General features: G+C 41.8%; 1 protein-coding gene across 6 annotated transcripts in view; it reads right to left on the bottom strand.

Moving 5' to 3' along the window:
- Positions 1 to 13,818, bottom strand: part of Ablim3 (actin binding LIM protein family member 3) — a 106,521-nt gene that overhangs the window by 50,155 nt on the left and 42,548 nt on the right. For all 6 annotated transcript variants that reach the window (XM_010627124.1, XM_010627123.1, XM_010627122.1 and 3 more), the window contains exons 3-4: positions 5,538 to 5,721; positions 3,603 to 3,715 (exon numbers count right to left, since the gene is read on the bottom strand). In XM_010627124.1, the coding sequence (XP_010625426.1) occupies positions 3,603 to 3,715; positions 5,538 to 5,721 (297 nt within the window). The remainder of the gene's footprint in view (positions 1 to 3,602; positions 3,716 to 5,537; positions 5,722 to 13,818) is intronic.

Below are 13,818 nucleotides of genomic sequence, written 5' to 3' on the forward strand. Positions count from 1 at the left end.
TGATTTAATAAGAGCATACTTGCATAGCCCTGTCCTAATAATGTGAGCCGTCCTTCTCAGTTACAGTGATAGCTGTGCGGTGGACTTCAAACCTTTAGGAGCTGGTACAGAGCAGTCGTTGACAGGTGGGCTGAGAAGCTGGTGTGAATGACAGAAGCTGGCCGAGGTGACAGTCTCAGCTCCCTGTGTATGAATAAGTGGGTCTTACAGAACAGAGTCGTGTAGCTTCTGAGCCCAGGCATCCTCCTCTGAATGTCTTCCCCACAGTGAGGCTGGTATAGGTAACGCTCACCTGATCTGTGGTTGCTGTCATTATCTCACGGACTTGTGTTTTGATCCACATTCTGGGCATTGCCCAGTCACTGATGTGAAGCTGTATGAAATGCTCCTGCTTATTCCTCTGGAGAATCCTGGCCCACCCTCGCCATGTGGTTTTTCTTTTCATGTCACTTTACGGGGTCCTTCATGGCATTGGTTTCATACTCATCTGGAACTTTCTATCCCGCTGTGTCATCCATTCATTCTTAACCATGGGTGGAGCCTCAGGCATCCAATCTGGGAGCCCACAGGTCTGGTGTCATGGGCAGGTTCAGGAAAACCACATCTTATCCTCAACTGGTCTCTGTAGAGCCAGCTGGCCAATCCTCACATGTCCCTCTCTATTCCAAAATTACAATCTCCAGCTGGCAGAAAGTATGATGCCACCACCTGTCCCTCCCAGATTCCTCAGTTGGTTCCTCAACCCTCTGAAGGCGTCCATTTTTAGTTTCATTGACTATGCCATTCATTCCACGTAGCGTGGCAAAAATAACTAGGTTTTGTGAGTCACAGCAGGCTACACACCTTTGTCTAGGCAACTAATCCAGGAAGACAGGACCCTTCCCAATTAGCAGTCACGTTTCTGGGTAGAATAATATGGGGATAGTCTGCTGAGCCAGGCAGCCTGGTCTCATGTCTTGTTATTTGGGTTACTTTGGGAAAGTCATTTATGTTCATTGTTTTCTTTACCTATAAAACAATCACTCATCTCCCTTGTAGAGTTGTTGTGATGATTAAGTGAGATATTCTCTCTGGAAGCCTTAGTGCAGTGCCTGATGATGGTAATAATCAGTGTTGCCAGTGGTGATGCTGGTGAGGGTGGCACTGGGGGTTGTGAGGGAGCTGGTGGTGATGGTGGTGGAGATAACATGATGGTGGTGGTGAAGGCCCTGTCCAGTGCCTGGTAATAACAGTCAATCGCTGTTAGCAGTGGGTGAGGGCGGTGGGGACGGGAGTAGTAATGAGGATTGTACTGCTGCTGTTGACTCTTCTCCGGGATGTATATGAGGAGATATTTCTTCCTCCTGTGGTAACACAATCCATTCCTCTTGACAGTTTCTGAGTATTCGTCACAGTGCCTTCTGAGTAAACACCACTCTTGCTTTTTCCAAAATATTTTTGACCTTCCAAGGATGCACTTCACACTCTTGCAGTTTAAAAACCAGGTTATTTTTTTTCCTTTTCCACAATTTGTTCTTCTTAGCAATCTCTTGGATCTGGCTTTTCTTTTCTTTCTTCCTTTAGAATTCAGGAGACCTTCCAGCATCCTCCCTAGCCAGGAGGTCTCCTTGTATTTTCAAGATGAACAGCGACCATACTTGGAGAAAGTAATTGTATGAAATGATGCACTGTGGATCCACAGATGGGTGTCTTTACTTTGTAAGTGATGAGATGAGCCATAACCCCGAGTGCTGCCGCTGAAAACCACCCACCTGCTCACTTCCCTCTTCGCTCCCTTCTTTCCCTTCCTTCCTTCTCCTCACCCTTTTCTACCTCTCAGTGTGCAAAAATATGGTGGAGACACTTAGGAGTTCCTTTTCCAGAACATGCTTTCATGTGAGACACCCACACCGAGGAAAACTCCCACCTGTCAGAGACCCCACTGCACAGAGAGACACACAGCACAACCTGAGGAAAGTAAAACTCATTCACAGTCTCGTTCCCACTGCTCTTTTGCTCTCTACGTGAAACCTCCATGCCAATAACATCCCTCACTTTATATTTACAAGCTACTGTCAGCTAGATTTCTGCATGCAGTATACTTGCTTTCTACAGTCCTCCCGTGTGGATAAGAAAGTCCATCCTGCTTTCATGGCTGGGTAAACTGAGCCTAGAGGCTATGTGACCACTTTGCATCATGCAGAAGGCTGGAAGCTTCCTGACTCACACTCGCCCCCCTCCTTACTGCCTTGCATGTGGGCCCATTGGCCTGTGAGCTCCACAGCAGAATCAGCAACAGAGCCATGGCCCAGCCTCCCAGTCTTTCTGTCATTCTGGATGAGGCCTGGAAGGAGTTAGGAAGGATTCCCGTGTGTGCGCTCAGCCACCTTGAGATGAGAACCTCTCAGAGCAGCCAGCTTCTTGTGAACACCAACAAGGACACTGGAGGAAGGGCTCTGCACATTCCAGGGACAGATCAGACTGGACTGAAAGGAAGGGTGGGAAAGGGAGAGAGCCTTCCTGTGTCCCTCCCTTCCGCTGCCCACATCTGGGTGGACTCTACTAGGACCCCTGGGAGCTAAGCCTTGCTGACTGGGGTGTTCACGGCTCATCCTCCTTGGTGGGATGAGGCCCCCAATGTGCTGACTCTGCTGGAGCCACTGTGGGAAGCCCCCCCACCCCTGCAATCCTGCAGTGTGGTGCAGCCCAGGAGGCTAATGGGTTTTCATTGATTCTCTTGATGAGGTCTGCCAGAGTGTCATATAACATAAAAGAATGCTGGAGCCCAGCATGGCTTACAGAGATCGGGGGGCCAGGTCTACGTGTGTGCAGGTGTGTGCAGTCAGTCGCCCCACAAGGCTATCTGGGAGTAGTGACTAAGACACTTGATCGCTGGGTACACTTGAGTGGAATGAACTTAAGAAATTAGGAGGCTTGCTCCAGGCCACACCCTCGATATTCACTTTCCCCCCACATCTGTAGTTTGGTGATAGACATAACATCTATGATGCCATGGGAGGTGTGCCCTTCATCCCTAGACAGTGATTCCCAATTTTAGCAGCAGCAAATGAATTACTTGAATTACTAAGAATGTCAGTGCCTCTGTTCTATCCCTGGGTGTGTGTGTGGGAGGAGCCCAGAAATCATATTTTCACAAGGTGCAGAGTGAACCTGATGTGGTGATCCACCGAACACATTCGGTGAAGCTGGAGCACAGGCCTTTCTTTGGTTTGCTTCCAGGACCCTCCCTACTTCCTTACTTGTGAGTCATGTCTGCAAATTCTTCCTTAGCGGAGTTGTCAAAACTGAGAATCACTGGTGATATAATACTTGATCGACCCTGCTGTGGTGCCTTTGGGACCTAAAATCAGGAACCCAGCTAGTCCCACAAGAGACCCACCCAAGCTGATACGCAGGACCAGCCACCACTGTTCACAGCGATCAGCCTGCCTTCCCTGCATTGTGCTCAGAAGCTCGTGTGTCTGGGCTTTGTGCCAACTGGGTCAGCGTCAGGAATCCTCCAGGGACAGAACCTCCTGTTTCTCTTTAGGCCTGAGGTGTAGGACAGGGGACCTGGGGAGACAACGCCCATGGACTTGGAGTGCACTGTGGGGAGGACTCACGGCTCGGTCCACGGATCTTGATGGGCTTGCTGCTGGTCATGGACTGAGAGCAGGTCTGGCACACACATTCTTTACCGCTGAAGGTCACCTTGTCTCCGATGGGGAAAGGCTTCCTGCAAGGGGGTTGAGGCAGAGTCAGTGCCTATTTATGGGATTCTGAGGTGACTGGTGACCTGACATGGCAGGTGCGCACAGCAGTCTGGTAAACACATTCAGCTTTCCTTCTCGAGCACCAGGCAAATATAAATGCTGTTCCCAGTGACAGGCTGACTGAACCGCTCAGGGGCCAGGAGGCCAGAACTGGAGGCTTATTGGGCCATTTATCTGACTTGACACTGGGCAAAAGTATGCTGCTTATCTGAGCTTGCTTGGCTCAGCTGTAAGAGGGAGAAGGCTCCCTCCTCTTCCTGGAAGTAGTTTCCTCCTACATTTGATCTCTCTCCATACATCCAGAACTCACTCAACTCCCAAACTTGCCAATGTTTTTTCCTTTCTTTCTCTAGACATTTCTCTAAACCCCACCCTCATATGGGATGTTTATAAGTCTACAAATACGTCTTCCCCTCCTCTGTATTCATTCAGTTTCCCCAGTCTAAGAGTTTCAAGCTTGTATATGTTCTGGCTCCCCCCACTAAATTATAAATCATGTAAAGAATTGCCAGCACTGGCGATCCCATCGCGTGGCTGCTCTTGCTCCTGAAATTTGGGACACCTGTCCTATGGACTCTGAGTGTAACCCCTGACAAAGGCTTCCAGTGGCTCCACTGTCCTTGTGTTAGCACTGTGGGATGATAGAGGGAACACCAGGACAGGAGGAGTCTGGGGACCCGTGTTCTTACTGTGACCCAGCCACTCATTCAAGGCAGAGTCACAGCATGACCTTCGAGAGTCACCTCATTCTACAGGGCTTGACGAAAACCTCACCTTGTACCGTATAGACCTTATGTTCTGACCTCCAGTGGTCTTGGATCCCAGGACTCTGGGCCTGGGGTTTTACATTCATTGCACACTCTGCCATTAGTCTCAATCAGAAATTCAGATTTGTTAGTTACTCCAAGTAGTAACTAACTAGTTATTTCATGGGGAGAATAATTATAAATTCTTTCCCCAATTGAAAAAAATATATACATGAATCATGCTTTACTTATAACTTAATCAGAACTTCTCATTAAATTTTAACATATTTATTGACAAGGTTGAGGTTTTATTGTTTTTTTTTCATTTCCTTAATGTGGTTCTTGGCATGCAGTGGAACCTTAATATACATTTGCTAAATTAATAAGGGATTGAGATGCTGGGGTGGGGAAGAGAGCAGGGAAGAGCTCTTGATCACTGGAGAAGTTGAGGGTGGCTATGTTACCATGAAAATGGGAAAAATAAGAAAAACACACACTGTGTACCAGTCACTGAGCCAAAGTCTTTGAACATATCATCTCACTGCTCTCCATAAAAACTCACTGAGATTGCGATGGTTTTGACCACCTATTACTGAGGGAGAAACCAAGGCTTAAAGAGCGGAAGTAACTTGTCAGGGTCACCCTGCCACAGGAGGTGGTACCAGAAACACACAGGCTTATTTTAAGGATGTGGGAGCCTGAGCCAGACCTGAACTTCCAAACTGACCTCCGAGGGTTACTCAGTGGGTCCTTGGGGGCCTTTTGAAGGGAAGTGGGTGGCTGAGCATGGGGCCTGGATCCTCACTCTGCCTCCACCACAGGACAAACTACTATTTCATATCAGACTGTGTATGTGGCCAATAGGATTCATCTGCTAAATGGTTTGAAAATCACTATCAGATCCTTTCATCCTCTAGGTTCTTGAAATCCAGATACCCAGAGTAAGCCCTATGAGCCCCAGATCTGCCTGGGGAAAGCCACACCCTCCCCTTCTCTGGGGCTCACACAGAGGCCCTCTGTTTCCTGGCCACCTGCTCACCTGCACAGGCTGCACACAAAGCACTTGGGGTGGTAGGTGCGGCCCAGGGCAGAGATGACCTCGCCTGTGATGAAGTCCCGGCAACTGTCACAGCGGGTTCCGTAGAGCTGCTGGTAGTCCTGCGTGCAGATGTACTCCTGGTTCTTGAAGAAGAAGCCTGACTGGGCCAGACCACAGCCACACACTTTGTGGAACAAGGAGGGAAACAAGGGCAGGTTGAGTCCAGGGAGGGTCTGCAAGCATGAGGTTCTCAGTGGGGAAAAGGCTGATAGCTGGCTTTGTCATGAGCACACAGAGAATGGCGGCACATCAGACCTCATGGGTCTTTGGGATTTTGTGTCTCATGGTATGGCCTGCAGACCTTCTGTGTTAGAATCACCTGAGGGAGGCTTCATTTTTTTTTTCTTCTCATTCTTTCTCTCTGGGGTCAGAGCCTGGCATCTGCCTTGTAATACACTGCCCAACTAATGTGATGCACAGTGCCTGAGAACCACTGTGTACAACACAGTAAAGTTTAAAGCCCTGTACTCACACAGTGCTACAAAGCTGGAGGCATCATGAATTTAATAAAGGAATCACTCAGTGAAAAATCTCCTTGGTACTTCCTAAGTACACAACTCTGTGCCAGGTGAAGAGTCATATGGAGACCATATGCTCCAAATCTCAGATTGGAGAAATTTAGGATGACAAGGGATGGGGGATTTGTAGTTTCTAATCGGTCCTCACCACAGCCACAGAGGGTTGATGTGTTCCCAGCATGATTGGTAAATCACATAACCCCTTAACTGCAAAGACCTGTGAAGACTGTATGGAAAGACACCATATGTCATGGTAATGGGCCACCAGGCAGGTGCAGGCAGGAAGTGCTGTCAGTGAGGAGGGAGATGGGAGGTTTCTTGAAGGACGTGAATTCTGAGCGGAGCGCTGCAGGAACAGAATGAGCCAAAATAAAGAAATGAGAGGTAGTGAGTGACTCTGGTGTATACGTGAGCTGAGGTTGGTAGTGTGGTGCTTGTAGGGCAGGGGCAAAGCATACAGGAAAGGTGTTTCAGACTAGTTGGAGGAAGGCCTCAACCCAGCTTAAGAAATTCAGGCTTTGAAAGAATTAAAGAGAACGTATTACAGCGATACGGGCATACCTTCCTTTATAGCAGCACAATCCATAGTAGCTAAATCTTGGAAGCTGCCTATATGTTCATCAACAGATGAAAGGATAAAGGAGATGTGGTATTTATACACAGTGGAGTACTACCCTACTATATATAAGGACAAACTTGACTCATTTGTAGGAAAATGACTGTACCTTGAGACCATACTATTAAGTGAAATAAATAAGACACACATAGCTAATTATTTTATGGTCCCTCTTATATGAGAAAACCATAGAATAAATGAATTAAAGGGCAAAATGAAAGATAGATAATAGGACACAGGGACATAGATGTTTTACAAAATGGGAAGGGGACCAAGAGATGGAGGGGGAAGAAGTTAGGGGGATGGGATGTAAAAAGATCTAAGATGTGTCATGTGTATGGACCAACTACCCACAATAAATGTATTCACTGCACACCTCAAACATGCACTAATAAACAAAGGAAGTTTAAGCTTTGTGGATATTGAGAAACCATGGATAGTTTTCTCCCTAGTTTAAAAATTATTTTGAAAAATCTCAAACATGTACAAAAGTAGAAAGAGTATAATGATCTCCATTCATCTAGCTGTAAAAATGATCAGTTGCATAGATAGCTTTTAAATAGAGATGCAACATGACTTTGCAGGAGTTTCAGAAGGTCTCATAGAATGTCCTGGTGGATAATAGGAAGAAATAAATATAGGTTAGGTAGTAGAAGAACAGCTGGATTTACAGATGTCTGAAGAATTTGATTATGTAGGAGCAAGCCCCACTAAAGGACTTGGACATATAGGAGATAAGATTTTCCCAAAAGGAGCTAGGAAGTCAAAATGTAATGGGCAGAGCAGAAAGAGGCAAACTTTATCCCCTGGAAATGAATGGCTCTCTGGGCTAACGGTGTTGGTCCCACTAAAGCAAGAGTGAGTCAGTCTTCAAGGGAGTTTGTAATCATTTCAAGAAAGGGAATGGGAAAGTGCCTCTGACCAGCTCCTTTGTTCTAACCTGGCACCTACCAGGAGACTGATAGTTTGACTTTCCACACAGATGTCCTTTGGGAGAAAAGACATGGCCAGGCCAACACAAACTTGTGCAGCTGAGAGTTATAGCTCTTACATGCATTAATAAACAGGCACTCTGTTCTTTTACATGGGTCTTCTAAGGATTTGATTAGTTCAAGTCAGCATTGGCAAGGGTGATTAATTGTGGGCAGGCCAACAAAACAGTGTGCAGGCCTGTGGGCCCGGGGAGCCAGTTTGGAATTAGGTGACATCACCCTGGTAAATACAACTTCATCAGGGAAAGCTGTTCTACAAAAGAAGCCAGGTTAAAAATAGGAGAGATTTCCGAGTGAATGCCAGGCATGTTTCACAAGTGTTTGTTCACCTCTGGAGGCTGGAGGCAGGCTAGAGGGCCGGACTGAGGGAGGGGGTGGCTGTATGAGTCACAGCAGAAGAAGGGGAGACAGAGCGGTCTGGGAATCAGACCACTGGGGCCTCATCTCATCAATCCCTCTAAATCTCTGGATGACAGTGCCCTTGGCCCTCTCTGCCCGGAGGGCTACATCCACTCCTGCTCAAAATGAAAAGGCTGAGCCTTCCTTTTAGAACTGACTTGCTTATGAGTCCATGGGAAGAAGAACTTTCTTCAGGGATTGCCAGGTGTCTAAAAATTTACAGTGTGCAGTCTTGCTTGGGGCCTCTGAAACCTCCACTGGAGAGGCAGGAAGGATGGTGGAGGTGGTGCGCATAGGAGGTGCAGAAGAGTTTGTCTTCTAACAGGCATTGTGAGAATTCATCATAGCAAACAATACACGCAAAGCCGGAGCACAGGCTGTTCTGGGTGTGCAGGTGGTGGATCAATTGCTTCATGGAAATAGTTGGGTAATGGCCTCCAACCTCATTGGAAACAGCTCCTGTTTTTTCCCCTTCTTTTCTCTCCTTTGTTTTCCCTACCAACTCCACCCCCAGAGCCACCTCTCTCAGAGGAGAAAATCAGGAGGCAACAAGAAAACCTGGAACAATCAGTTCCTCCCTTTCCCCCTAGGAACTGAAGGAGGAAGTTTTTGGGAGAAAGGACGTAAAGGTTGATGAGAATCTCAGGGGTTCCTGGAAATACAGTGGGGAACATAGGGATGGAAGGTAAGGAGCAAATAGGACCAGCATGATGGATATATTTGAGGCTGAGTGGAGCCAGTCATTCAAATAACAGGAAAGGCCAAGACATCGTTTTCAGTATGGAAAGGAAGAGGATTAGTACACCCGGGGTAGTCATTATTTTGTGAAACAAAAATAAAGTCCATTCATTCAAGCAACAACAAAAAACAAAAGCAGATCATACGGCTGGACAATAGGACAGAATGTATATAGATAGAACTACTTTGAAAAAAATCTAGAGTGAATGCTCACTGTAAATACAGTGCCTCGCAGGAGACCATGCACACAGCCTTAGGTGTCTGTGGAAAATGTACTGATGCTTGGGTTACTGGATCATTCTCCATGGTCCTGTTCTACCACTCAAGCACTGTGTGACGGAAAAACGTCACCTCATCTGTCTGGAGCTCATTTGTGAAACGAGGGGCCTAGATTTGAGAGTGAAGGGTTCTGCTATAAAATTCTGTTGCTTTTCAACGTTTGAAAAGAGATTAGATTTTATACAATTTCAAGATCAGAGCTAGACGGTCCCCTAAGGGTAATCTAATTCATTATTTGAAACAGTTTAATTGTGAAGTATACCATACATAGAGAAAATATATCTAAACTATTTAGAGTAATAAAATATATGCCCACCGATCCACTCTTCAGTTTATGTAACAGGATATTGCTAGTGCTGTGGAAGCCTGTTTTTTTCTCTCTCCCTGAGAGGACCTCCTTCCCACACTGCCCCTAATCATATGCTTTTCTTCATAGTTTTACCACCTAGGATGTATACCTAGAAATAATGATGGTCCGGGGTTGGACTGTGTATTGATGCGCTCTTCCTGCATTCATTCTTGTGTCCGAGACCCATCCATGGCCATGCATGCAGCTACGCCCATTCATTTTCACGGCCGTGCTGTATTCCATGATCTGAATAAATCATCTATTTATTACCGACGAAGAGCATTTGAACTGCTTGAAAGATTTTACTTTTTAAAACATGGTGTTATGAGCAATCCTGTGTTTGTAAGGTGATGTCTGTTTTCTTGGTTTTTCGCATTTACATTCCCCCCAGCACATCCCATTCATCTACACTTTGGGAACATGGGATTAATCAGGGTGGTGCCTATGAAATGGTTGTTTATTGTGATTTAAAAATTCATTTCCCCCAATTATTAATAAAATCGAGAATCTTTTCATAGATTTTCTCTATTGTAAAATGTTTGCTGATATCTTTTGCCTTTTTTTCTTTAGACTTATAGAAATTCTTAGAAATGAATCCCTTTTCTGTTGTTAAATCTCTTTTCTGCAGTCTGACGCTTGTCTTTTCACTCTCTTCGTGGTATTTTTTTGATGGCGAAGTGCTCAGTTTTTGTTGTTGAATTTATCATTCTTTTTCTTTATGATTTGTACTTTCTGTATCATATCTAAGAAATTCTATTCTACCCTGAATCCCAAAACAATATCTTCTGCATGGTCTTCTACAACCTTCATTGTGTTGCTTTTTATATCCCCATTATCAGCCATCTGGAACTGACGTTAGTGAATAATGGTATAGAGTGGAGATACAGCTTCCTCCCAGGTGGATAGTTAATCACGTCAGTGCCATTTATCCAGACGTTTAGTTGTTCCCCACAGATCTGCAAAAAACATCTTGCCAGATACGTGAAGACTTGCTTTTGCTCTGTATTCTGTTGCATTGGTCTATTTATCTGTCCTTATCCCAAAATACACTATGTTATAGCTTATATGGTAATAATAAACAATAATATCTGGTAGGTCAGAACCCTGGCTGTTGCTGTTCTTCAGGAATGTGATTAATGTTGGCCCTTTGCCAAGAATGCAATTTTAATTGATTTCTTAATGTCTTTGGAAAATCATATGGGATGTATTAGAATTGGCTTGACTTTATAGTTCAACTAGGGTGAACTGTCATTTTTTTCTTTTATTTAGGGCTTTAATGTTTTTCTTGTGATAATTTATAAATTTAATATTAAAGATTTATCATAAAAGCCACAATTTAAGCAGATTTATTTTTAAATTTTATTACTAAAAATTTTATTGGCATAAATAATTTCTTGGTTGATAATCATGGACAAATGTAATTTTGTTTTGTACATTTATTCTATATCTAGTAATCTTGATAAACTCTTACTAATTTTCTTTTTGGTGTATTTCAGAATGCATCTGTAAAATACTAGTAATCTTTAGAAAAACTAACCATAATATCATAAAAGCATTTAAAGTAATATCTAGACAGTGTGGTCAAATTTTCCCAATTACTGTCCTTTTTCTAAAAATTTTATTGGCATAAATAATTTCTTGGTTGATAATCATGGACAAATGTAATTTTGTTTTGTACATTTATTCTATATCTAGTAATCTTGATAAACTCTTACTAATTTTCTTTTTGGTGTATTTCAGAATGCATCTGTAAAATACTAGTAATCTTTAGAAAAACTAACCATAATATCATAAAAGCATTTAAAGTAATATCTAGACAGTTTGGTCAAATTTTCCCAATTATTCTGTCCTTTTTTTTTTTTTTTAAAGTAAGTGGTTGTTGGAATCAAGATGTATCAAGGCTCACACATAACATTGGTCGATATGACTCTTAAGTATCTCCTAGTCTTTATGTTCTCTATTTTTCTATTTGCAATCTGGGTCATTTACTAAACACTGGATCTAAAATTTTCCATAGTTTGGTTTTTGCTGACTATATATGGTGTTGATTTAAATGATCTATTTTTGAATGTTGTGTAGAACTTGATTTCAATGCTGCTTTTTTTCTGTAGAAGAGTTTTAACTACTAACTCAGTAGTTCAGTAGGTTGGATATTTACAGGACTACTCTGACTTAAAAATTTATTTTTGAGCAGTTTTCAGTAAATTGTACTGGATGAACTGATTCATTTTTAATTTAAATTTAAAAATTTACACTCAGATTATTTATATTTCCTATTTATATTTTCAAATTTAACAACCAAAGTGATATCCCTATTTTCAGTTTTAAGACTGTTCATTTATATTTTTTTCTCTGTTTGAGTAATTTTACCAGAATTTTGTCTACTAATTTATATCTTTAAATAATCCACTTTGGCTTTCTTAATCCTGTCCACTTTTTTCTTTAATTAATGTCTATTATTTCCTTAGTTCTACTTTCTCTGGCTTCATTTTTCTCTTCAGACCTTTAGAGTTGAATACTTACTTCATTAATTTTCAAACGTTTTTTCTATTGTAAGCTACAGACTTTTCTGAGTACCATTATAAACTACTTTTTATAATGCAAGCATTTGAAACATAGTATTTTGGTTATCATTTTCTTCTAACAATTTTCTAATTTTTATTAAGATTTTGCTAACCATTCCACCTTACATTTCAGTTTTTTCATCTCAGGATAATTTTCCTGCTGTCCACAGAGCACATTAAGAAATTTCATCTAATAAGGATCATTTGAAAAAAATCAGTTTTTGCTGTCTAAAAAATGTTTTAATTTGCCTTTGTTTTTTCTTTGAACAGTTTTAATGAGATATGTTCACATGCCATGTCATTCAACAATTTAAAATATATGGTTCAATGATATTTAACACAATTTTAGTATATTTAGCAATTACACAACCTCCAAAACTAGGAACAAACCCATTAAAAATCGTTCCTTATCTTCCTCCAAACTACTCAACTAAAGGTAATCACTAATCTTTTTTATTCCTTTTTGTCTGCACACGTGCCTATTCTGAACATGTCCTTTATATGGAACCATATAGTATGTAGCCCTTGTGATTTTTTTCATGTTTTCAAAGTTCATCCACATTGGAGCATATATTAGGATTTCATTTCGTTTTACTGCTAACTAGTAGTACCCCATTGCATTTGTATAACACATTCTATCTTTTGTTATTGGTTGATGGACAGGATAGTGAGTTATTTGCCCACTTTGGCCATTATGAGTAATATACTGCTATGAACATTCACATGTAAAAGTCTGTGTGAACATAATGCTTTTGTTTTTCTTGAGTATACTTAGGAGTGGAATTGAGAATTGTTGGGTCATATGCTAACTCCAAATTTACTTTTTGAGGAACAGCCAGATTGTTTTAAAATGAATGAGGGTCTAATATTTCCACATCTTTATCAGCAGCACTTGTATTATCTTTTTGATTATAGTCATCCCAGGGGATGAGAAATGGTATTTCATTGTGGTTTGATTTGCATTTCTTTGATGGATAATAATATTGAGCATTTTAAAAGACATCTATATAACTTTTCTGGAGAAATATATTTGCAGACATTTTATTCATTTTGAAATTAGGTCATTTGTCTTTCTATTATTAAGTTGTAAGAATTCTTCACATGGCTTACACATAAATTTTTTATCAGATACATGATTTGCAAATATTTTATTCCATCTTGTGAGTTATCATCCCACATACTTGATGGCATATTTTGAAGCATAAAAGTTTTAAATTTTGATATTTGATTTACTTGTTTTGCCTTTGTTTTTGTGTCATATCTAAGGCTACACCCAACTGAAGATCATAAAGATCTACTCACATTTTCTTCTAAGAGTGGTATTATTTAAGTGTTTGATTCATTTTGAGTTAATTTTTTGTGTGAAGAAACAGTCTAGTTTTATCATTTTGCACACAGATATTCAGTTTACTTAGCATCATTTGCATGAAAGACTTTTTTCTCTGTTGAATTGTCTTGGTTACCTTGTCAAAAATTAACTGGCCATAAGGATTCATTTCTGGACTCTTAATTCTATTCTATTGATTTATATGACTGTTCTTGTGCTCATATCACACTGTATTGGTCACTATAGCCTTACAGCAAGTTTTAAAAGTGAACTCTTCAACTTTGCTTTTCTTTTTAAAGACTGCTTGGGTATTCTGTATTCTTTGCAATTCCACACGAGTTTTAGGATCACCCTGGCAATTTCTGCAAAGAAGCCAGCTGAAATTTCAATAGCGATAACAGTTGCTAATAGCTGAATTATGCTGCCCTCCAAGCTCATA

This window comes from Fukomys damarensis, unplaced genomic scaffold (assembly GCF_012274545.1).
Source record: "Fukomys damarensis isolate Sample0158 unplaced genomic scaffold, DMR_v1.0_HiC HiC_scaffold_3, whole genome shotgun sequence".
NCBI lineage: Eukaryota > Metazoa > Chordata > Mammalia > Rodentia > Bathyergidae > Fukomys > Fukomys damarensis.